This window comes from Muntiacus reevesi, chromosome 2 (genome assembly GCF_963930625.1).
Source record: "Muntiacus reevesi chromosome 2, mMunRee1.1, whole genome shotgun sequence".
NCBI classification, from domain to species: domain Eukaryota; kingdom Metazoa; phylum Chordata; class Mammalia; order Artiodactyla; family Cervidae; genus Muntiacus; species Muntiacus reevesi.
In genome coordinates, this window is record NC_089250.1 from 40,811,404 (window position 1) to 40,833,671 (window position 22,268).

Genomic DNA, 22,268 nt, shown 5'->3' on the forward strand with positions numbered 1-22,268 from the left:
CCCTGGTGGCTGAGAGGCTCCAGGAAGCCTTCCCAGCTGATGACCCCTGAACTAAGACCTGAGGATGAACCAGAGTGGCCTGCCCACTTGTCCTGCCCACCATTGCTACCAAGCTGGACTTTGTAACAAAAGAAAACCAGTCATGCAGGCCTGAAGGTGACTTGAGTGGCCTCCTCTGGTCTGATCTTGGAGGGGGATGGAGAGGGGAAGAGCACCCTTTGGGGTCAGGAGGTGGGGATTTTTTGGTCTGAGACCCTGGGAGTGACACCTTGCAACTCTGGGCCCTGGTTCCCTCACAGTCAGGGAGCATCAGTTTCCAATGAATCCCAGGCCTGTCCCATCTCACACCCTATTCAGCTGCAGAGGGTCCAGGCTCTCCGGCCTCTGATGTCAGCTTTGTAGGATCACGGCCAGGTTTGCAGACCGTTCATCACAGCAGTGCCTATCTCCTGAGCACCTGTGGAGCTTGGCTCCTGCCTCGTGATGTCAACACTGAGGCTTTGAGTCTGCCAACGGCCATGAATCAGCGGCCCTGGACTCCCATTAACCTGGCTTCAGAAAGCTCTCAGGTGACCAGCATAGCCATGTGCCAGTAGAAGGGCTCAGATACCCCCAAACACACACACACACACACACACACACACACACACACACACACCTGGGCCCACAGGCCTTGGTGCACAGCATCTGTCCTCTACTCCCCTCATCCCCTCTGTAGCTATTCCTTGTCTTCTGCTGTTCACAAACCACTGCCACTCGCGAAGAGCCCTGCAGGCACCCCACAATCTACTCCCGGCCTCCCACACTATTTGGATGCTGGAGCGGGCCTGGGCTCTCACGCAGTGAGGGTCCCCTCTTTCAACCCTATCTCATACTCAGTCGCTTGGTCCCCAGAGCAGCTGGGCCTTTGTCCCTGATCCACATGAGTCCTTGTCTTAGGAGTATCTTGGCCTCTGGCCTTGCTCAAGCCTGTCCACCGTGCTGAGTTCAGAGTCATGCCCACTTCTCTCAGGGTCCCTGGGCCCAATCCAATCCCTCCTTCCTTCTCTGGTAGAAAATCAAAGCCCCAGAAAAAAGGGTTACAGGATCTGCTGGGTCCAGGACAGGCTGAAAACCCGGGGTCCCCTGCTCAGAAGTTGTTAGGATTCCAAGACACAAAGCGCGGAAGCAAGCTCGAGGCCTTCCAAATGCAGGACCCTGTGTGACGGCTAGGTCACATGCTGGGATGCTGACTGTGGACGGGCATCCACTGGCAGAGGAAAGGCCCCCGGAACAGCGTTGGGTGCCATGCAGAGGGGGAACCGAGGCCACATCTGTGTGACCTGCCCAGTTTCCTCCACTCACCCCTCAAGAGTGCTCAGCAAGTGGACCCAACAGCTGAAGAAGGGAGGGAGGGAGGAGTTGAGAGACAGAGAATCAGAAGCGGGGCTGGGTGTTGATGGCTCCTTCACTTTTCCACTCTTCTCAACACAGAGCCGTGTTATGGAAAAGGCTCTGTGTTTATCATATATAGAGGTTGGAGGCACCCTCCTCTCCTAACCTTGTCAGAGGCTTGGGCCCCACCCTCTCAACTGACCTTCTGAAAGTATTCTGAGAATGGCCTCAGGTTCCAAAACCTCAAAAAATCAAAAGCCTTTGACTGTGTGGATCACAACACACTGTGGAAAATTCTTAAAGAGGTGGAAATACTAGACCACCTTACCTGTCTCCTGAGAAATCTGTATGCAGGTCAAGAAACAACAGTTAGAACTGGACATGGAACGACAGACTGGTTCCAAATCAGGAATGGAGTATGTCAAGGCTGTATATTGTCATGCTGCTTATTTAACTTACATGCAGAATACATCATGCAAAGTGCCAGGCTGGATGAAGCACAAGCTAGAATCAAGATTGCTGGGAGAAATATCAATAATCTCAGATCCACAGATGACACTCAGGTGCAGCAAGGTCTGGGAGTTCAGTTCAGTGGCTCAGTCGTGTCCTACTCTTTGCAACCCCATTAACTGCAGCACACCAGGCTTCCCTGTCCATCACCAATTCCTGAAGCTTGCACAAACCCATGTCCATTGAGTCAGTGATGCCATCCAACCATTTCATTCTCTGTCATCCCCTTCTCCTCCTACCTTCAGTCTTTCCCAGCATCAGGATCTTTCCAAATGAGTCAGTTCTTCGCATCCAAAGTATTGGAGTTTCAGCTTCAGTATCAGTCCTTCCAATGAATATACAGGACTGATTTCCTTTAGGATTGACTGATTAGATTTCCTTGCAGTCCAAGGGACTCTCAAGAGTCTTCTCCAACACCACAGTTCAAAAGCATCAATTCTTCGGTGATCAGCTTTCTTTAGAGTCCAGCTCTCACATCCATACATGACTACTGGAAAAACCATAGCCTTGATTAGATGGACCTTTGTTGGCAAAGTAATGTCTCTGCTTTTTAGTATGCTGTCTAGGTCGGTCATAGCTTTTCTTCCAAGGAGCAAGCATCTTTTAATTTCATGGCTGCAGTCACCATCTGCAGTGATTTTGGAGCCCCAAAAAATAAAGTCTGTCACTGTTTTCATTGTTTCCCCATCTATTTGCCATGAAGTGATGGGACCAGATGCCATGATCTTAGTTTTCTGAATATTCAGTTTTAAGCCAACTTTTTCACTCTCCTCTTTCACTTTCATCAAGAGGCTCTTCAGTTCTTCTTCACTTTCTGCCATTAGGGTGGTGTCATCTGCATATCTGAGGTTATTGATATTTCTCCCAGCAATCTTGGCTCCAGCTTGTGCTTCATCTAGGCTGGCATTTCACATGATGTACTCTGCATATAAGTGACAAAATAAGCAGGGTGATCCACTCCACTCTTCTGGGTTGGTCAAAAGTTTCACTCAAGTTTTTCTGCACAATGTTATAGAAAAGTCCAATGAACTTTTGGCCAACCCAATACTTTGTTACAGCAATCAAGCTGACTAATACCTCACCCTCCCAGCCTGAGTCTCCTCCTGTATAAAATGGCAACACTTACAAAACCCCTCTCACAGAAGTGTTGTGGGGGTTTTTGGATAAAGCCATACACAGATGGAAGCAGTTATTCTCTGAGACAGTAAAAACAGCTCCTCACCCAGAATCTTGAAAAACAGTTTTCGGTTTGGAGCATCCATTTGCCTTCCCTCCCTTCAAAAAAATCTCTGCTATTTGGGAGCAACCATCAGACATGATCCTGACGGTGAGTGATGATAAGTCTGAAATCCTTCTACACAGTTCTGATGATGCTACACAGCATCATCTGACCTGACTTCCAAATCACAAAGTTCGTTCCTAAGCAATGAGCATGGGTTGGAAAAACAACTGAGAGAATCCTGAGCTTTGGGAAGATCTTGGGCTGTTGGCGGGGGTTGTGCCAGCAAGGATCATCTGTGGTCCAGCGTGCCCACCGCCGTCACCATCAAGCCCTCTTCTCTGGGACACCTTTTCCTCTTTTTCTGGGAGGCAGCAGACCTCACACTGGTGGACTATTTCTTTGATCTCACCTTCCAGGACGGCTCTGCTGCTGCAGGAGGGCACAGGGCATCCACTTGCCCAAAGGCTTCCAACACTTCCTTCCAGTAAAGAAAGACCCAAAGCCTGTCAGTGACCCACTGCTGAGGCACAAGAAATATTCTTGGACTTCTCCACATCTTCCCGGGTTTGCTCTAGAGCTGCTTTGTCATCACAGGCCTGAAGCCACAGAACTGAGCAGACGTGCGGGCAGAGGCTCTTTCCAAAGTCTGGACCACACTCGTGTGGCCGTTGCTTGAATAGCAGCTCAGAATTTAAGGGCTGGAAAGTCCATCTGTGATGTATGGAAATCAGGAGTGCAGTCAGGTCTGAACTAACTGCCAGGGGGCGGAGAGGTGGGGTGGAAAGTAAAGCCCAATTCAAGGTGCTAAGATCACAAGAGACACAAGAATCCTGGGTATGGACTGGGGGGTCATCGCCATCAGCAGAATCTAGTAGGCCTCCACTTCTGGGGACTTCTCCCCCAGCCTTCACCCTGCAGCCCTTCAGAGACCCATCCCCCAGCACGTCCTCTGGTCAGGAAGACGGCTGTCTGTGTGGTCTCAGACCAGCACTCGCTGCTCCAGCAAGCCCTGGGACTTAGTTACTAATGCAAACCCAGGCCTCAACCATCCTCCTAAGCAGAAAATGAGGCCAAGGCTCCAGCATCTGTGAGATACAGATGCCCTCCAGAGGGTCCCGATGCCCATGCTGTTAGGTGTGTTTGGGTTTTTTGCTTTCTTTTGCTACTGCCGCAACACACCTGGATGCAAGGGACTGACCCTGCAAGTGTCAGGAGAACCCCCTGCAGACTCCGCAGGATGTTTCATGCTGAGGCAGTCCTGTCTTCTCATTCACGGCTGGGGCTGGGTTCCCACAGCAGCAACCCCGACAATCATTCCAGTGCGAGCGCAGCCCTGGGGAGGTGCCCCCAGGACAGACGTGTTGGGCGTGGGGAGGAGTCAGCACATGGGGTGTGGTGAACAGGCCAGCACTGGGGGTGCTGGAGACGATGCAGGCAGCCTCAGAGATGTCCCTCCCAGGGCTCAGGAACTGGGCCATCAGTCCTCCAGGCCCTGTGTGTCATGGTTGAGGGCGGCTCTGGGGTGTTGACCCCCGGGTGTCCTGCCGCACCCTGGACGAGGCTGGAATCTGTGACCAGAGGACCCATATCCAGAAAGGACAGCATGGAAGGCCCCATCGTCAGCTCCACCAAGCTTCCCCAGGCTGCCAGGGAGAAGAAAGGTTCAGAGACTCTGGTTCCTTATTCAGTTTCCCCACGTTGGCCGAGGCGTCTCGAGTTCCCTCTTCCCTGGACACCTTGTCATCTCCAGATGGGGCACTGCTGCTTCAGACACGCATCTCCACTGATTCTGGGCCCTGTTGATTCTTAGACCAGAAGGGTCCCTCCACAGGTGACCAGATGCTGTAAAGAAACACCTTAGAGGGAGTGAAGTGGAGCCCGGGGGACAGGCAGTTTTACCAGGCCACCTGCCCCTGAGGACCTCACGTGGATGGTCAGCTCCCTGAGGGGGGGCGCCCAGGAAGCACTCCATTCTCCCCAGGGTGGTCAGCTCGGAGCAGATGTGGCTTAAGGAAGGACACAGCCAGACGACCCGGCTGGGCATCTAGGAGAGGTAACACTGGCACCAGTCACCTCACAGACCCACCACCAAGGGGTGGCCTGTGAAGGACATTGAGTATGAAGGTCACCATCCTCTTACAATGCCTGCCTCTTCAACTCCAGTGTCCCCTACACAGCCAGGGGTCCCCCACGTCAGATGCTCCAAATAACTTCCAAGTGCCTGAGGGCTTTTCCAGAACTTGGTGCCAGGAAATGACACCCTCCCGCAGCCCGGGATCCTCAGAAGTTGGATGCAGATACCCCAGCTCTGTCCCCTCTCTGGCCTCCAAGGTGGGACTGTTGCCTGAAAAACTGGGTCCTCCTCTTGGTGGGTGTCAGGCCAAAAGACACAGTCAAGCCAAAGAGTGGGAGAAGGAGGGATGTATTACTTGCAGGAAATAAAAAGAACACTGGGGATCTTCCCCAAAAGAGTGTTTGCCTAGCAGTAAGAGTGGGTACATGTGTGTTTGTGAGGGGGCTCAGGCAGGAGAATTCAGCACAGCATTAAGGCAAAGGTTGACAGAACCCAAGCTTTAGTTGACTGCAGTCACAAGAGTCAGAAAAGTCAACATCACCATCCCTGAGGTTCACTGGAGTGGGAGTCTTCACAACTGGTGTCCAACAACTCCACACAATTCTTTCTACCCCGGAGATGGTGTCAGGCCTCCCAGGCTAAGGGCTCAGTCAGGCAAAATTCCCCAGATGCCAGACACAAGTCCAGGTGGTCACCTGTGCTTCTGACCACTGGTTGTAGATCAGAGGTTCCTACGACCCCCCTCCCCCATGCCCTCAGGCTGACTTGCTGGAGCAACTCACAGAAATCAGTCCTCACTAGACCACTGCTTTATGAAAGAATGTTACTGTCCCCACTTCCTGAGTTACGTTCTTTCATAATACATTGCAGCGGCCAGAGAGGAGACAATGCATTACAAAAGAATGTAACTCAGGAAGTCAACTGGAAGAGATGCTCAGGGCTGGATGAGGAGAAAGAACAGAGCTTCCCTGCCCCTCCAAGCTCACCAGCCTCCTTCTTCTGGGTGTTCATCAACCCAGAAGCTCTCAGGACCCCATCCTTTTGGGTTCTTCAGTTCAGTTCAGTTGCTCAGTTGTATCCAACTCTTAGCGACCCCAAGGATTGCAGCATGCCAAGCTTCTCTGTCCATCACCAAGTCCCGAAGTTTACTCAAACTCATGTCCATTGAGTTGGTGATGCCATCCAACCATCTCATTCTCTGTCGTCCCCTTCTCCTGCCGCCTTCAATCTTTCCCAGCATCAAGGTCTTTTCTAATGAGTCAGTTCCTCACATCAGGTGGCCAAAGGATTGAAGCTTCAGCTTCAGCATCAAAGTTTTCTGAATGTTGAGCTTGAAACCAGCTTTTTCACTTTCACTTTCATCAAGAGGCTCTTTAGTTCTTCTTCGCTTTCCGCCATAAGGGTAGTGTCATTTGCATATTTGAGGTTATTGATATTTCTCCTGACAATCTTGATTCCAGCTTGTGCTTCATCCAGTTCAGCATTTCGCATGATGTACTCTGTATGTAAGTTAAACAAGCAGGGTGACAATATACAACCTTGACGTACTCCTTTTCCTATTTGGAACCAGTCTGTTATTATGTAGTTAGGCATGATTGGTTCAATCTTTGGTCACTGATGATTGAGCTCAACCTCCAAGCTTCTCCCCTCCTCAGAGGTCCAGACCTGGGGCTGAAAGTTCTACCCTCTAACCCTCTCATCACCGGGTTGGTTCTTCTGGAAATCAACTCCACCCTTAGGTTTGGTCCCAAAGTCAGCTTATCAACATAACAAAAGACAACTTTACTCACTTAGGAAATTCCAAGGGATTTAGGAGCAGCGTTGGTGGTATAGTGGTGAGCATAGCTGCCTTCCAAGGGATTTAGGAGCTCTGTGCCAGTAACAGGATGAAGAGGAAATCTGTACCTTTTATTTAAATCTTGGTACCATACCTGCCCTGTCTCAACTCTCCCTCCCCTATGCTCCCACACCTCCCACACCTACCACCTTCACTGCATCCCTATATCCACTTCCTGTATCCACTTCCTGGATGATCCAGATCAGGATACTAGCCACGGACCAGCACTTTGTACATGCTGAGGGAAGATGCTAAGATGCAAAGGAATCAGATAGCCCTGAGAGTTCTGACTGGAGCGGACACAAGCTACAGTCCCATCAGTTCAGTTCAGTTCAGTCGCTCAATCGTGTCCTACTCTTTGCGACTGAAGCACGCCAGACCTCGCTGTCCATCACCAAGTCCCAGAGTTTACTCAAACTCATGTCCATTGAGTCAGTGATGCCATCCAATCATCTCATCCTCTGGCGTCCCCTTCTGCTCCAGCCTCCAATCTTTCCCAGCATTAGAGTCTTTTCTAATAAGTCAGTTCTTCGCATCAGGTGGCCAAAGGATTGGAGCTTCAGCTTCAGCATCAGTCCTTCCAATGAATATACAGGACTGATTTCCTTTAGGATGGACTGGTTGGATCTCCTTGCAATCCAAGGGACTCTCAAGAGTCTTCTCCAGCACCACAGTTCAAAAGCATCAATTCTTTGGTGCTCAGCTTTCTTTATAGTCCAGCTCTCACATCCATACATGACTACTGGAAATACCATAGCTTTGACTAGACTGGGGCTTGCCTCATAGCTCAGTTGGTAAAGAATCCGCCTGCAATGCAGGAGACACCAGTTCGATTCCTAGGTCAGGAAGATCCACTGGAGAAGGGATAGGCTACCCAGTCCAGTATACCCAGGGGTTTCCCTTGTGGCTCAGCTGGTAAAGAATCCACCTGCAATGTGGGAGACCTGGGTTCGATCCCTGGGTTGGGAAGATCCCCTGGAGAAGAGAAAGGTTATCCATTCCAGTATTCTGGCCTAGAGAATTCCATGGATGTCCATGGGGTCGCAAAGAGTCGGACACAACTGAGCGACTTTCACTTTCACTTGACTAGACGGACTTTTGTTGGCAAAGTAATGTCTCTGCTTTTTAATATGCTGTTTAGGTTGGTCATAACTTTTCTTCCAAGGAGTAAGTGTCTTTTAATTTCATGGCTGCAGTCACCATCTGCAGTGATTTTGGAGTCCAAAAATATAAAGTCTGTCACTGTTTCCACCATTTCCCCATCTATTTGCCATGAAATGATGGAACCAGATGCCATGATCTTAGTTTTGCTGAATGTTGAGTTTTAAGCCAACTTTTTCACTCTCTTCTTTCACTTTCATCAAGAGGTTCTTTAGTTCTTCTTCACTTTTTGCCATTAGGGTGGTGTCATCTGCATATCTGAGGTTATTGATATTTCTCCCAGCAATCTTGATTCTAGCTTGTGCTTCTTCCAGCCCAGCGTTTCTCATGTACTCTGCATATAAGTTCAATAAGCAGGGTGACAATATACAGCCTGACGTACTCCTTTCCCAATTTGGAACCAGTCTGTTGTTCCATGTCCAGCTGTAACTGTTGCTTCCTGACCTGCATACAGATTTCTCAAGAGGCAGGTCAGCTGGCCTGGTATTCCCAACTCTTTAAGAATTTTCCAGAGCTCGTTGTGGTCCACACAGTCAAAGGCTTTGGCATAGTCAATAAAGCAGAAGTAGATGTTTTTCTGGAACTCTCTTGCTTTTTCAGTAATCCAACAGATGTTGGCAATTTGATCTCTGGTTCCTTTGCCTTTTCTAAATCCAGCTTGAACATCAGGAATTTCACAGTTCATGTACTGTTGAAGCCTGGCTTGGAGAATTTTGAGCATTACTGTACTACCATATGAGATGAGTGTGATTGTGTGGTGGTTTGAGCATTCTTTGGCATTGTCTTTCTTTGAGATTGAAATGAAAACTGACCTTTTCCAGTTCCGTGACCACTGCTGAGTTTTCCAAATTTGCTGGCATATTCAGTGCACCACTTTCAGAGCATCGTATTTTAGGATTTGAAATAGAACTGAAATTCCATCACCTCCACTAGCTTTGTTCATAGTGATGCTTCCTAAGCCCACTTGACTTCGCATTCTAGGATGTCTGGCTCCAGGCTAGTGATCACACCATCATGATTATCTGAGTCCTGAAGACCTTTTTTGTACAGTTCTTCTGTGTATTCTTGCCACCTCTTCTTATTATCTTCTGCTTCTGTTAGGTCCATACCATTTCTGTCCTTTCTCGTGCCCATCTTTGCATGAAATGTTCCCTTGGTATCTCTAATTTTCTTTAAAAGATCTCTAGACTTTCCCATTCTGTTTTTTTCCTCTATTTCTTTGCATTGATCACTGAGGAAGACTTTTTTTTTAATCTCTCCTTGCTATTCTTTGGAACTCTGCATTCAAATGGGTATATCTTTCCTCTTTTTCTTTGCGTTTCACTTCTCTTCTATTCACAGCTATTTGTAAGGCCTCCTCAGACAACCATTTTACCTTTCTGTATTTCTTTTCCTTGGGGATGGTTTTGATCCCTGCCTCCTGTACAATGTCATCCGTAAGAAAAAGGAAGCTCCAGGCCAGTCTGGCTATGACCCAGCGGCCCAGTGGGAGACACCAAAGCAGGTGGAAAGCTTATGGGACAAACATGGGTGGTATTGCTGGAGGGATCTGTGCTCAAGGGGCTGTGTCTGGTCCTCCCTAGTGACAGTTTCTCTCCTGGGAATCCAGACCCTTCAGATCACATCATCCACCATCACCCCTGGTCCTGGTCGCGGCTGCAGACCCCGGCCCCATCCATGCAGCCATGGCCCCCACCTCCTCTGCTCCCTCAGAGCCTGTGCTGGTCTCATGGGGTGCTCTAGTCCCCAGGACACAGCTTCAGGCTGCAGATGATCAAACTTCCGTCTGGATGCAATTTCAGAGATGAGGAGGGAGCCATTTCAGACTGTGGGCAGCTCCTTGAGGCGGTGTCACTATGAAAGGCCTGGAGGGACTTTGTCTTCAGGGTCCCTTTAGCAGCAAGTGGCCCACTCAGGTCATACAGTTGTGAGGTGCTATTCCGGAGGCTTTCCTTGGGTCTCTGAAGGGGCTTCAGTGGGCCTCTGAGAGTGCTGCACAATAGGCCACATGATCCTCGGTGCATCACAGGGGACCAGCCATGTATTTGTTCAGGAGTCCGCCACCTATCAGGGCAGGGCTTGGCAGGGAGGCATATGTCTACCCTGAGTCACACCAGCCCCAGCAGCCTGACCAGAACTGGAGGGTACATTTCTAAGGCAGCCCACTCCCAGGACTGCTTCCTCTGTACTTCTGCTGCTTCCTCTCTGGTGTGTGTGTGTGTGTGTGCGCGCGCGCGCGCGCGCGCACACTACACTCCTGCTCCCCTTCTCCGTCCCTACCTCTCTCTTGCTCACACCTCCCCTCTGGGCTCCTGGCCACAGCACAGCTCCTAAACTAATGGACTTCTGTTATCCCTGCCTTCCTAGGACCCCCAGAAAAGACAGGTCCAAAGTGACCTTCCAGAAATGCAGTCCCAGCTCACTCTGGACCAGCATCAGTTAGGATGATTCCTCCAGTGGTGGGGGTGGGGGTGGGAGAAGGGGATAACTACCCACTCCAGTATTCTTGCCTGAAGAATTCCATGGACAGAGGAGCCTGGTGGGCTACAGTCCAAGGGGTTGCAAAGAATAAGACATGACTGAACAACTAAAATTATGCTTGTTTATGCTCAGTTTTTAATAGTTCCTCTAGTGGGAGTGGGGTGAGGGGGTGGGGGGTGGTAGGGGGGAGAGGACAGCACATTACGGTGCTGGTCATCCTATTTTGCAGGCACAACTGCCCAGCCTTCACCATGGACCATGGAGATCAGATCCAAGGAGATCAGATCCAAGTCACGCAGCTTTACCAAGCAAACAAACGCCATCAGATCCTGCAGCAGAGAACCATGCTGATAAGGGAAAAAGCTCAGTCCCAGGTTTACAGACCCAAGGATACCAGCCTGTCTTCAGAGCTGCCAGCGGCTCAGCAAGTCTGACCAGCTGCGTCCTTCCTCCCTGGACAGACTCCATGAGGCAAACAGGCCATTGGTTCCATGGTTGCTCAAGCCAGACTCATTTTCCAGAAGGCGCCCATGTGGTTTGGTGACAAATCCCACCAATTTGTCGGTACACTTGTTCCAAGTTTAAAAGCCAGTTGTTGGAAGAATCATTGGCAAATAAGGAAGCTGTTGTCAATGCAAAATGTCAAAGCACACCAATGATTCCTGGCTGCTTGCTTTGTGCCTGGCCCTGGGCTGAGCACTGACCACACCCTCTTCCAGTCGCTCCTGACCCAAGGAAATGAGGGCATTACTGTCCCTCTTCTACACGTGAGGCACTGAACCTCAAGAAGGTTAACTCACTTGCACAATCACTCTGCTAGTGCAGGAAGCCACACTAATTAACTTACAAGCAGGTTTGTTTACAGGATTCCCTGATAGCTTAGTTGCTAAAGAATTCACCTGCAATGCAGGAGACCCAGATTCAATCCCTGGGTTGGGAAAATCGCCTGGAGAAGGGAATGGCTACCCACTCCAGTATTCTTGCCTGAAGAATTCCATGGACAGAGGAACTTGGTGGGCTACAGTCCATGGGGTTGCAAAGAGTAAGACATGACTGAACAGCTAACACTGTGTTTGTTTATGCCCAATTTTTAATAGTACTGATAATAAAGGGAATTTACTGACTCTTGACACTAGAAAGTCTAAACTTCAGGGTTGATTTAGTTCCCCAAACAGTCATCAAAGTGTGCTTTCTCCCTCTCTTTCTGGTCTGCCTCATGGTACAAGGGTGCCCCCCTTGGCATAGAAAGATGGCTGGAGCAGCACCACCACACATCACATGTCCAGAAGGAAAAAGAGAAATAGCATCTTTTCCAAAACTCCCAGGAAACTCCTTCTCTAGGTTCAGCGGCCCTAGTCAGGCAGCCCACCACCCCAGAATTGCTGCCTTAAAGCCAGGAGTGTGTCTAACTTTCTAAACTCAAGGAGCACCGGAGAGTATAAAACAGGCTTGCTTGCAAGCCTGCTAGAATGTTGTGGAGCAATAATTTGAACTCTGCTCATTCAAACAGTATTTACCGAGCCCTTGCTGTGGATCAGGCACAGTTCAGATGGTAGAGACTAATCTGAAAGCTCCCGACCTCCCATCTTCCTGCTGTTGGCTGGGCTAAACTCTTGTTTTCATCAGAACCTAGTGCTGGTTAAATATCCTCCCGACCAGTGTTTCTAGGACTGAAGAGGCTCTGTGACTTCAGGCTGTCACTTAATTTCTGTCTCTCGACCTCCTAGTTTATAAAACCGGGAACAGTGATGTCTCCCTGAAGTTATGAGAATGGAATGAAACGGGTTTACATGGGAAACATACGGAAACTTAAAAGCGACATCCAACCCAGTGGGCATGCAGGAGGTCAATTCTCGTTTTCATACTAGTGATGCTGGGATTCGGAGTTTTGTAGATTAAATCCCAATTTCACTGGATCGGGCTTTGTAAAGACACTGTCTTGTGAATACGGTTCCAAAGACGCTAGTTCAACTCAACGTTCTACTCAACCAGCAACTTATTTGTTTATAAACCACATTTTTCACTGGGGTGGGGGGGGCGCGGGAGCCTATATTGAAGAGCGCATCCACTTTCTAAACTGGTTCTGAACTCTGAGAGAAACCGTTCCGTTAAGAAAGCAGGCAAAGAAGCGCCCTAGTGTGGCCAAGGTGAACACACCCAAAACAGACGGTAACGTCAGTTAACGCCTGCCTGGAGGCTTCCGCGCAGCCGCGAGACGGCCCCAGAGCACCCCTCCCCCCTGCCCCGCCCAGAGCTAGGGACCTGCGAGGCTTCGTCCAATCAGAGGCCGCACCTAACCTCGGGCCGGCGTCTATAGACCAATGAAGACTCGAGCGCGCGGTCTTCTGGGAACGTGCCTCTCCCGGAAGCTGCCCTTCCCGTGCCACACTTAGGCGGGGCTAGCCTTACGGTCGGCCGCCCCACTGGCTGAAACGGCTATCCGTCGGGGGGCGGAGGCGGAGCCGGGCGCTCGAGTCTGCGCGTTTCTGGCCGGCCGCGCGCGGGAACCCGCAGAGGCTCTCGCTGGACCCGGCAGGTTCCCGGAGGGAGGGGTGCGGCGGAGGCGGCTCTTCCCGGCCCGCCTTGGGCAGGCGGCAGAGAATCGCGGAGCCTCGGCTGTTCCGGCCTGCGGTCACGGGGGGCTCCGCGTAGCCGCGTGAACGCCGACCCTTGCGGTGATTTCCCCCGCACCTTCCCGGCCAACTGAGCCCCCCGCTGACCCGGTCCTCTCCCGCATTGAGCAGGGCGGTCACTCCCGCGCAGGTAGGTGCCCCTGCGCAGGTCGGCGCTCCCTGGTCTCGTAGATGACCCCCGCGCAGGTGAGATGATCCCCGCGTATGTAGGAGGTGCCCCACTGTCCGTGGCCCCCGAATGGCGTGGATGCCGCCTGGTCTCGCCGCGAGTCTGGGGCGGTCGCAGCCCCGCAGAAACTACCGCTCCCTGAGGACGCCCGGGCGGGCAGCTGGTTGAGCTGCGGAGGCCCGAGATGCCGGTGATCGGCTTGGACGCCGGCTGATGGGGGCTCGGCTGGGGGCGAGGGGGTGGTGTCCAGAGAGGGAGACGGACCCGGAGTGGGAGTTACAAACTGGCCATCCTAGAACCCTGCGCCCCCAGACTGAACCCCAGAGATGCAGGAGCCGGTGAAACGACCGCGCAGTCCCGGCAGGCAGAGTATTCTAGTAAAGGACAGATCAGGGGCGTGTCCACCCGCGACCTCGTCCACACTTGGGTTTCTTTCCTCGTTGCGAAGTTGTTACAGTAACGCTTCGTCAGTTCGCGGTGACCATTGAATGACCGGGTGTATATAAAGCTCTGGGAAGTAGAGTTTGGAGCGAGTGTTTACGAGGCTGGACTTGAGGCCCCACCCACGCCCCAGGGGGTGGTAGGACCCGCGTAGGCGCCTGGCCCTCAGCGCTCTTTTCAAGGCCGGAGCTCTCCCCGCCTTCCTCCTCCTCCCCCTGGCCAGTTCTCCACCTTCCTCTCCCTGACTGCCTCTTAACCTTGCCTGGGATCTTACCTCTTTCATAAGCTGATTTTTCTTTTTTTTTAAGTTAGACACTCCCCGTGGCTCATCCCCGTAAAGAATCCGCCTGCAGTGCAGGAAATAAAAGATGCGGGTTCGATCCCTCGGTCAGGATGATCCCCTGGAGAAGGAAATGGCAACCCACTCCCAGGATTCTTGCCTGGAGAATCCATCCCATGGACAGAAGAGCCTGGCGGGCTACAATCCATGGGGTCGCAAAGAGTCGAAAGAACACTGCTGAGCATGCATGCACAACGTTGAAATGAAAAAAAAAAAAAAAAAAACTCAGTATTTAAGTTTGTAAATCTAAATGCATCTAATATTTTAGTAATGTTGTCCTCTGTTGGATTTTTGTGTAGTGAAATATTTTAATCAGGCAAAAAAGAATACAACTACAATAGTTATTGTATACTCTGAAAAAAAAGCAAATAATTTTTCCTTATGCTTTTGGACCTTTTTTTTTTTAAGGAAATGTTTCATTTTGGCTAAAGCTGAAATTCTTCCTTGCTGCGACCACCCCCTCGCCCCACAGAGTCTCTTCCTTCTGGCTGTCCTTTCTTGGCTCAGGGGACTCCCCTGTGCTCCCTGGAGCCCTTGAGTCTTCACTCATTCCAGTCACCTCCAGCCTTGCTCCTTAGATAGAGACCATAGTGAGAACTGTGGCCACCAGAATTGGTCCTGTCCTGTTCTCACAACATTTGTTCTCTTGCCCTGTTAGGAAACCCGCCTTCTCTTCACCCTCCCAGGCCCGGTAGGTGAGCTCATGATAGACAGATCGGCCTTCATTGGGCCACTGTTCCCTTCTCCAGAGTGTGGTGTCTGCACCAGACACATGAGGGCAGTCACAGCTGTTCCACGCTTCCAGGAAAAAGCAGCCTTCCACAGTCGCAGCAAGGAAGAATTTCAGCTTTAGCCAAAATGAAACATTTCCTTAAAAAAAAAAGGTCCAAAAGCATAAGGAAAAATTATTTACAGCTTATAAAATAAGATTGTTAAAATTCATAGTAATAGCTGTCATTGCTGACCGTGTGGGTCTCAGGCTTTTTAACTGAGTGTGTGGTGTCCCCTGCTTCCTTTCATCCTGCACTGCAGTCATGTACAGGTAGGGATGTTCCTGTCTCAAATAAGCAAGCTGGGGCCCAGGCGGACAAGGCGTCGGCAGCAGGGTGAGCCTAGAAGCTCGCCTCTCCACAGTGGGAGGACTGGTCCCTTGTGGGGCATGATGGTCATCAGCATTCACACAGGGTCTCTTCCACCTTCCAGCCCCCTCAGGTACAGGAGGCACCTGGGCCAAGGCCTCCCTTGGCGGGGCCAGTGATGGTGTCCGTGGACTTCAAGACCTACGTGGACCAGGCATGCCGAGCGGCGGAGGAGTTCGTGAACGTGTACTACAGCACCATGGACAAGCGGCGGCGGCTGCTGTCCCGCCTGTACATGGGCACGGCCACCCTGGTGTGGAACGGCAATGCCGTCTCCGGGCAAGAGTCCCTGAGTGAGTTTTTTGAGATGCTGCCTTCCAGCGAGTTCCAGATCAATGTGGTAGACTGCCAGCCTGTCCACGATGAAGCCACCCCGAGCCAGACCACGGTCCTTGTGGTGATCTGTGGGACAGTGAAGTTTGAGGGCAACAAACAGCGGGACTTCAACCAGAACTTCATCCTGACGGCGCAGGCCTCACCCAGCAACACAGTGTGGAAGATCGCCAGCGACTGCTTCCGGTTCCAGGACTGGGCCTGCTAGTGGGGCGGCAGGACACCCCCAGCCTGAACCCTGGGCTCACTCGAGCCTGAGGGGCCCCTGTCTGGGCATACAGTTGTTTGTCACAGCTGCCTTTTTGAAGTAGTAAAATATTCTATTTTTCTATTTGCCCAGTAGAGACTCTGGTTCTGGAAATTCTGATTAATAAAAGGTTCATACAAATGTTGCTTCTTTTCCCCTTGGCGGATGTGTTTGGAAAATACTGGGGAGAGGGGCCCAGGGGAACGAGGGTTAGAGCTGCAAGGCCAGCAGAAGGTACTGCAGAGACTGAGACCCAGGGCTGAGCACCTGCCCCAGACACAGGTGTGCACACAGGGGTACCAGAGCGGGACTCAGCCCGCACACAGAGGACACCCTTGGGACTCTTCGGAAATCACCAGGCACACATCTTGGTCGAACTACTCCTGAATCTCGGAGGGTGGGCCTGAGCATTTTTGGCATTTTACAAAAGCCCCCTAGCTGTCTATTAAAACACTTTAGAGAACCCCCTGACTAGGTGGCTGGACCCGCACTAGGACTTCGCACCTGTGCTGGGAGTTACATAGATGAAAACAGGTAAGATACCTGGAGTTAGCTAATAACTGCTTGTAAACAAGGAAGCTCCATTGACTACTCCCTTACGAAGAGGAGAACTGCTTTTAAGAGGAAGAAGTACTGAGGTGAGGCTGGGGGGCATCAGAATTAGATGCTGGTTTTACTGACCCTAAGGACCAACTCACCCCATTTCTCCAAAAAAAACGAGCCGCTTCCATCATCCTTTGATTAATAGATAAGCTCTTGGCAGACACGCGGCTTCCTCAGGTAAATCTGTAATCAAAGGTTGGGCTTGGGGGCTGTGGGTTAGGATTAGGAATGGGGGACTTGTGTAGGCTGCACAGATGGTAGGGACCTCTAGGCCTGGGCTATGGCGTCCACCGGGGATGGCTGGGCAAGGTGGGCATTGCTGCCGTGTCAGGAAGGATCTCACTCCACTCTGATAGAGGAAAAGGGGCCTGATCTTAGGGACTGGACTGGGAGCTGGCGGGACAGAGGGACAGGGCAGGAGGTTGGACCATGGCTGCTGCACAGAGGGTGGGGGGCAGCGGCAGCCTGTACTTCAGGGCAAGCCCTGGTCAGTGTCCCAGGCTGAGATGCAGGCCTGAACACAGAGCCCGGTGAGTGTGTGTGTGGCAGGTGGGGTGGGGGGTAGTGGTAGGGTGTCTCGGATGCCTGATCATTGGGCCTCTGGGAGAAGCCAAGCAGAGAGTGGACAGGGTCCTCAGGGCTCAGAATTGCTAGGGGAGCAAGAACCCCCCAGTGCAGGAGGTCTGTTTTCTAAGGCCAGATCTAAGCAGTCTTGGGCTCCCCAGGTTGTGCTAGTGGTAAAGAACCCACCTGCCAATGCAGGAGATGTAAGAAAGGCGGTTTGATCCCTGGGTTGGGAAGATTCCCTGGAGGAGGGCATGACAACCCACTCCAGTATTCTTGCCTGGAGAATCCCATGGAAGAGGAGCCTGGAGGGCTACAACCCATAGAGTCGCGGAGTCAGACACAACTGAAGCGACTTAGCACACAGGAACTAAGCAGTGCTGAGGCCTCAGAAAACCCACTCCAGTGCCCCAAGAGAAAAAAAGATCCAGGTTCAGAGAAAGCCAACTCCTCTTACAGAATGCTCCCCTCCAAAGGCTAGTGACATAAACTCAGCCATGATGGAGGTTGGTGCAGGGGGCTAGAGGTGCACCAACTTGGCTGAGGGAGGGTCCAGACACAGAGCCTTCTAACCCTCGAGGCTTTGAGGGGCGTTAGGTGAATGCAGGACTGTCTCATCTACAAGTGAGTGCCACAAGTCATCAGGGTGCCCCACTGAAGGGCATCAGCTGCCCTCTGACCCAAGTCCACTGAGGGCTAGGTCAGACCACTTGCTCTGTGGGTCTTGGCTAGTGCAGCTAGCACGCAGGCCTGCACTTCAGTGTAGCAGGGGCTCACAGCCCCTCTGAAGGGGGCTTGAAGAGGCAGACCTGCCTGTGATACAAATATGAAAAATCTTTGAGAGTCTCTGAAGTTCAAATACTTGGTAGAATATTAACAACAGTTGTTACAGGCAGCAAGAACAACATCCCAAGAACAGCTCAAAATACTTTGCATTATTTTCGGCCCCATTTTACAAATGAGGAAACTTGCTTTGTGTTTAAAAAGACAAAAAGATTCTATATAGGCTTGCCCTATATGCACAGACCGCTGGAAGGATTGGCAAAACCGTTAAGTACGGCTGTCCTTAGGGGATGGGTTCTAGAGTTTTAACGCGGAGACAAGGCACTTGATGCCGAATGTCCTCGTCGATTTTCATACAATGTGCGCATCATGTTTTTTAAATTAAAATCTCATTTAATAATCAAGGCTGTTTTCACAGCCAGAAATAGGGGCATTTAAGTTGCGGACACCTCGAGGAGTGGCCTCCCCCGCCCCAGAGCTTCCCGACCTGAGCCTGACCCTACCAGTGAAGTATCCAAGTAGATACCACTTTGAAACATCCTGGGTTCTCGGGGGCGGGGGAAAAAAAGCGGGGGGTGGAGAGTGTTTTATTAAAGATCACCACCTGGCCCTGTGAGAAGTTAGTCTGGAAACGCTGTCCAAATTTAAGGCAAGTGAAGACATGCCTCATCTCATTGATGATAGAGCACCAGCTGACCCAATACGGCGAGGCCTGGCCCACTTGAACCGGATCTCGCAGTGGACCGTACAGCCGGACCGCGCTAGAAAACCTCTGCCCGGCCCCGCCGCCCCGAGGGTGGGACAGAGGGCCGGGCCCCCACCCTGAACCCAAACCGCGAGGCCACCAGCCCCAGGCACAGACGCCCGATCCGCCTCCGCCCACCCGCCAGCCACTAAGCCGCGCATCCTGGCACACGAAGGGCGGCCAACAGCCTCACTGGCCACGTCTGAGGACCCACTGGAACCCGAGGCTCCAGCCCCGCCCCTCGTCAGCGCCGGGTGGGCGGAGCGGGCAGCTCCGGCGACCCTCCCTGGTCAGTTTAGAATTTGATGTGGGGAGCTGCTTAAGGTCTGGTTCCAAAGATTCGCTTTTAAATCAGATCGTTTCCTGGGTAAAACAGCATTCCTTCTTTATTCATTACAGTATAGTGAGGGTTTCCTCAAACATTTTTCCAGCTTTAAGTATAATTGACAAACTGTCTTAAAAGTGTACATGATGATTTGATAAACATACATTGTGGAATAATTACCACGAGTTCCATTAAACTCTTTAAAACGTTGTTTTAATGACTGCATAATAAACCAGTGCATGGATATATTCAGTTGTATCCTTTTGGGCAAGAAGGTTGTTTCCTAATTTTCACTAACATAATTACCTGAAGGTTGTTCACTCCACTTCCTCAGGATGACTACAGGGCGTTACATAGAGATAGATATCTATTCCCTGAGACTGCATTTCCCATGCAAACTTCTGCTGCATCACAGGTTCTGTTTAACTTTGGGTCAGTTTGTCCTATTCATTATCATTGCTTTTTATAGTGATGGCTCTGCCATGCGTACATGTATGTGAGTTGTCTATTTGTCTTCTTTGTTTTGTATTAGGCTGTTGGTGTTTTTTCATTTTCTAAAGCTTCTTTGAATAGCCTGCTGTAATTTCTACCTTGGAACCTGATCAGGTAGCATTTCTAAAAGGAACTGAAGATAAAACTTATAATAATCACATCCAGTTTCTTCACTTTAATCATTAAAGCTATTATGACACTGAATAAAGAAGTCCTTTCAGCACTGAATACTAACCAACTTGGGTAGAACACAGAATTTTGGCTGCTTTTCCCACATATCCTGCTTCTATGTCTACTTGGACTTTTAACAATTCTAAATACTTAATGTGCTCTTTTAAACACTTAGACTCTTTGTTAGTGACAAAGTAAGATTGCAGTGGTGTTACATTTTATATGAACTTACATCTTGTGTTGAAGCAAAGTTGATTTCAAAACGTGTGTGGCCACATTAAATTTATCCAAATGTGGTGCTCATGATAAGAGTATATATGTATTTTTAAAACATACATGGCTTAATGGAATCTGAACTCTTTCCACAAATAAGGTGCTATTTGTTTGTATGTTTCCTATCATTAGCATATACACTTTTCTTGGAAACATTTTATTTGGGCACACATCTTGAAGACTGAAAACTATTTTTTGAAACTATTCAGAGTTTTAATAAGCAGAACATAATGCTGAAAACACTGTATGTGTAAAAATCCCTTGCTTAAAGTTGTTTCCATCCATGAGTGAGCATGTGAAGTTGGAATCCCCATGCACTGCTGGTGGGAATGGAAAAATGGTGTGGTTGTCATGGAAAACAGGTTGGGGGTTCCTCAAAAAGTTAAATAGAGAATTACCATATGATCTGGCAATTCTACTTCTAGATACATTCCCCAAAGAAATGAAAGCACAGACTCAGATTCTTGTACACCAGTATTCATAGCAGTCACTGGCAGACCAATACCAGGAGAGCACATAGGTGAGAGATAGCAGCAATGTGGCCAGGCAGCAGGGCTGGATTGCTGGACTTTAATGGGAAGCCCCACCATGTCCCCCTAGCACCTTAGAAAACCATACTTCTCAGTATTCACTTTTGGATTCACGCACACCAGACATGGAACTTCTAGGATGCTATTGATACTTAATCATACCCTCTCTGGTTCCCATTTGATGTTTACCTGATCCAACAAGAGACAGCTCTGTTCTGTAGTGGCAGAGGCGTGTGGCCAGCACAGAGCTGAGTTATGGAAGTTCAATCCTGGCTGTCTTGCTCTCCCTGTGTGATCCTGGGTGAGTTGGCCAACCTCCCTCTGCCTCAGTCTCCTCATTCATATAATGGGGGTAATCATACTACCCCCTCAGAGTTTTGTGAGCAGTGACTAACATCAGTAACGGGGGAATGGTGTAGTAGTGGCCCACCTTCTGTAACCATGAAGCATGGTCTGTTGTTATTATCCTGAGATTTGAGACCAGTTTGGGTGAAGTTGCTGGGAGGAGATCTGTTTGCAGGAGGAAGTCAGGGCCCCTGGTGAGGGAGGAAAGGAGACTCCCAGGCTGGAGAGAGACTTAACTCTCAGGGCTTGCACCTCGGCCTGAGACCAACCTCCAGAAACTGGGATGACTTCTGGAAAACCTCCTGAGAAGGAGAACAACTGTGGGATCCACTTCCTAGTGCACCTGGAGGAAGGAAGAGCCCACGAGTGTGTGAGGAGGGCAGGGAACTGGCAGAGTCATCATGTTTTTCTAGCTGCAGTAGAAAGCAGAGATTGTGCGGTACCTACAAATCAGAAGATAGAAAGTAGGGTGGAACAGATGGTGGAACTACTTATCTTGTTTGGGCTTCACTGTGAACAGCGGCTGGCCCATTTTCCCAAGGTCACGGGCTTCTGCGCTGACTGCAGCCAGGGAGGGCAGGTGGGCACAGTGCCAGGTGGCAGGGAGGGCGTGTGACATGTGCCCTGAATGGAGGAAGCGTCTGACCATGGCAAGCTGAGCTGTCTTCTGCCACAGGACCTCCAGGCTCCCTGGTACTGGGCTCCTTCCACTAGTGACACTGCGATCGTCAGGGCGAGGCCTCCCACTCTGTGATGAACTTGAGCGCTTATAGTCCTAAACATGGAAGCTGAAGGATGATAAATAGTTATTTTCAATGGCTCCCATTCCTCCTGCCCTGACAACATGGAAAAGAGGCTGCTACCTAAGCCGCCCTTGCCTGGACCCTGGCATCCGGGCCCGCTACCCGGGTCCACACTACATCCCAGCCACTTCAGGCAGATGTTTTCCAGACTGGTACAGAGACAGTAAGAGAGGGCTTGTTCTAGACGAGGACTATGCAGAGGATCTGCCTCGTTTCTGGACGTTGTCTACACTGTGCAAACTGAACCAGGAGACACTGGATGAGAGGTCGGCCCAGGATATGCTGAACCTCTGGGACAAATGAAGACAAAGGGAGGTTCGGAGCGGCGACGTGAAGCCTCCGGAATGGGGCGGGTGGGTGGGGGGCAGCCCAGGTCCCGGGATCGCCTGCGGACAGCCGAAGGCGCACACACCCCCGGGAGCGGTGGCCCAAGCGCGAGGCTCGCGGGCTCTCAGAGCACAGGAGGCTCCAGCTCATCTCATGGCCGCCCGCGCGCCCACAGCGACCCCAGCCTCGACTCCGCCGGGCGCTGCCCAACTAGACCTACAGATTCCCGCGGCACGTGGCGGCGCCCCGCCCCCTCCAGGTACCAAGCTCATCCTGGCTCCTCCCCACCGCTCCGCCCTCTCCCGGCGCCACGCCCCTCCTGGTTCCTCCCCACCGGCCCGCCCCC

The 22,268-nt window shown here is 50.9% G+C and overlaps 1 protein-coding gene across 1 annotated transcript; it reads left to right on the plus strand.

Moving 5' to 3' along the window:
• Positions 1–13,149: 13,149 nt before the first annotated feature.
• NXT1 (nuclear transport factor 2 like export factor 1) lies at positions 13,150–16,093 on the plus strand. Its single transcript, XM_065919596.1, has 2 exons — positions 13,150–13,422; positions 15,446–16,093. Exon 2 carries the CDS (start codon positions 15,500–15,502, stop codon positions 15,920–15,922), a length of 423 nt encoding a protein of 140 aa, XP_065775668.1. The 5' UTR covers positions 13,150–13,422; positions 15,446–15,499; the 3' UTR covers positions 15,923–16,093.
• The last annotated feature ends 6,175 nt before the right edge of the window (positions 16,094–22,268 follow it).

What these genes read in the sequence shown, in the direction of transcription:
- NXT1 (XM_065919596.1), top strand. Translation starts at nt 15,500, where the DNA reads ATGGTGTCCGTGGACTTCAAGACCTACGTGGACCAGGCATGCCGAGCG.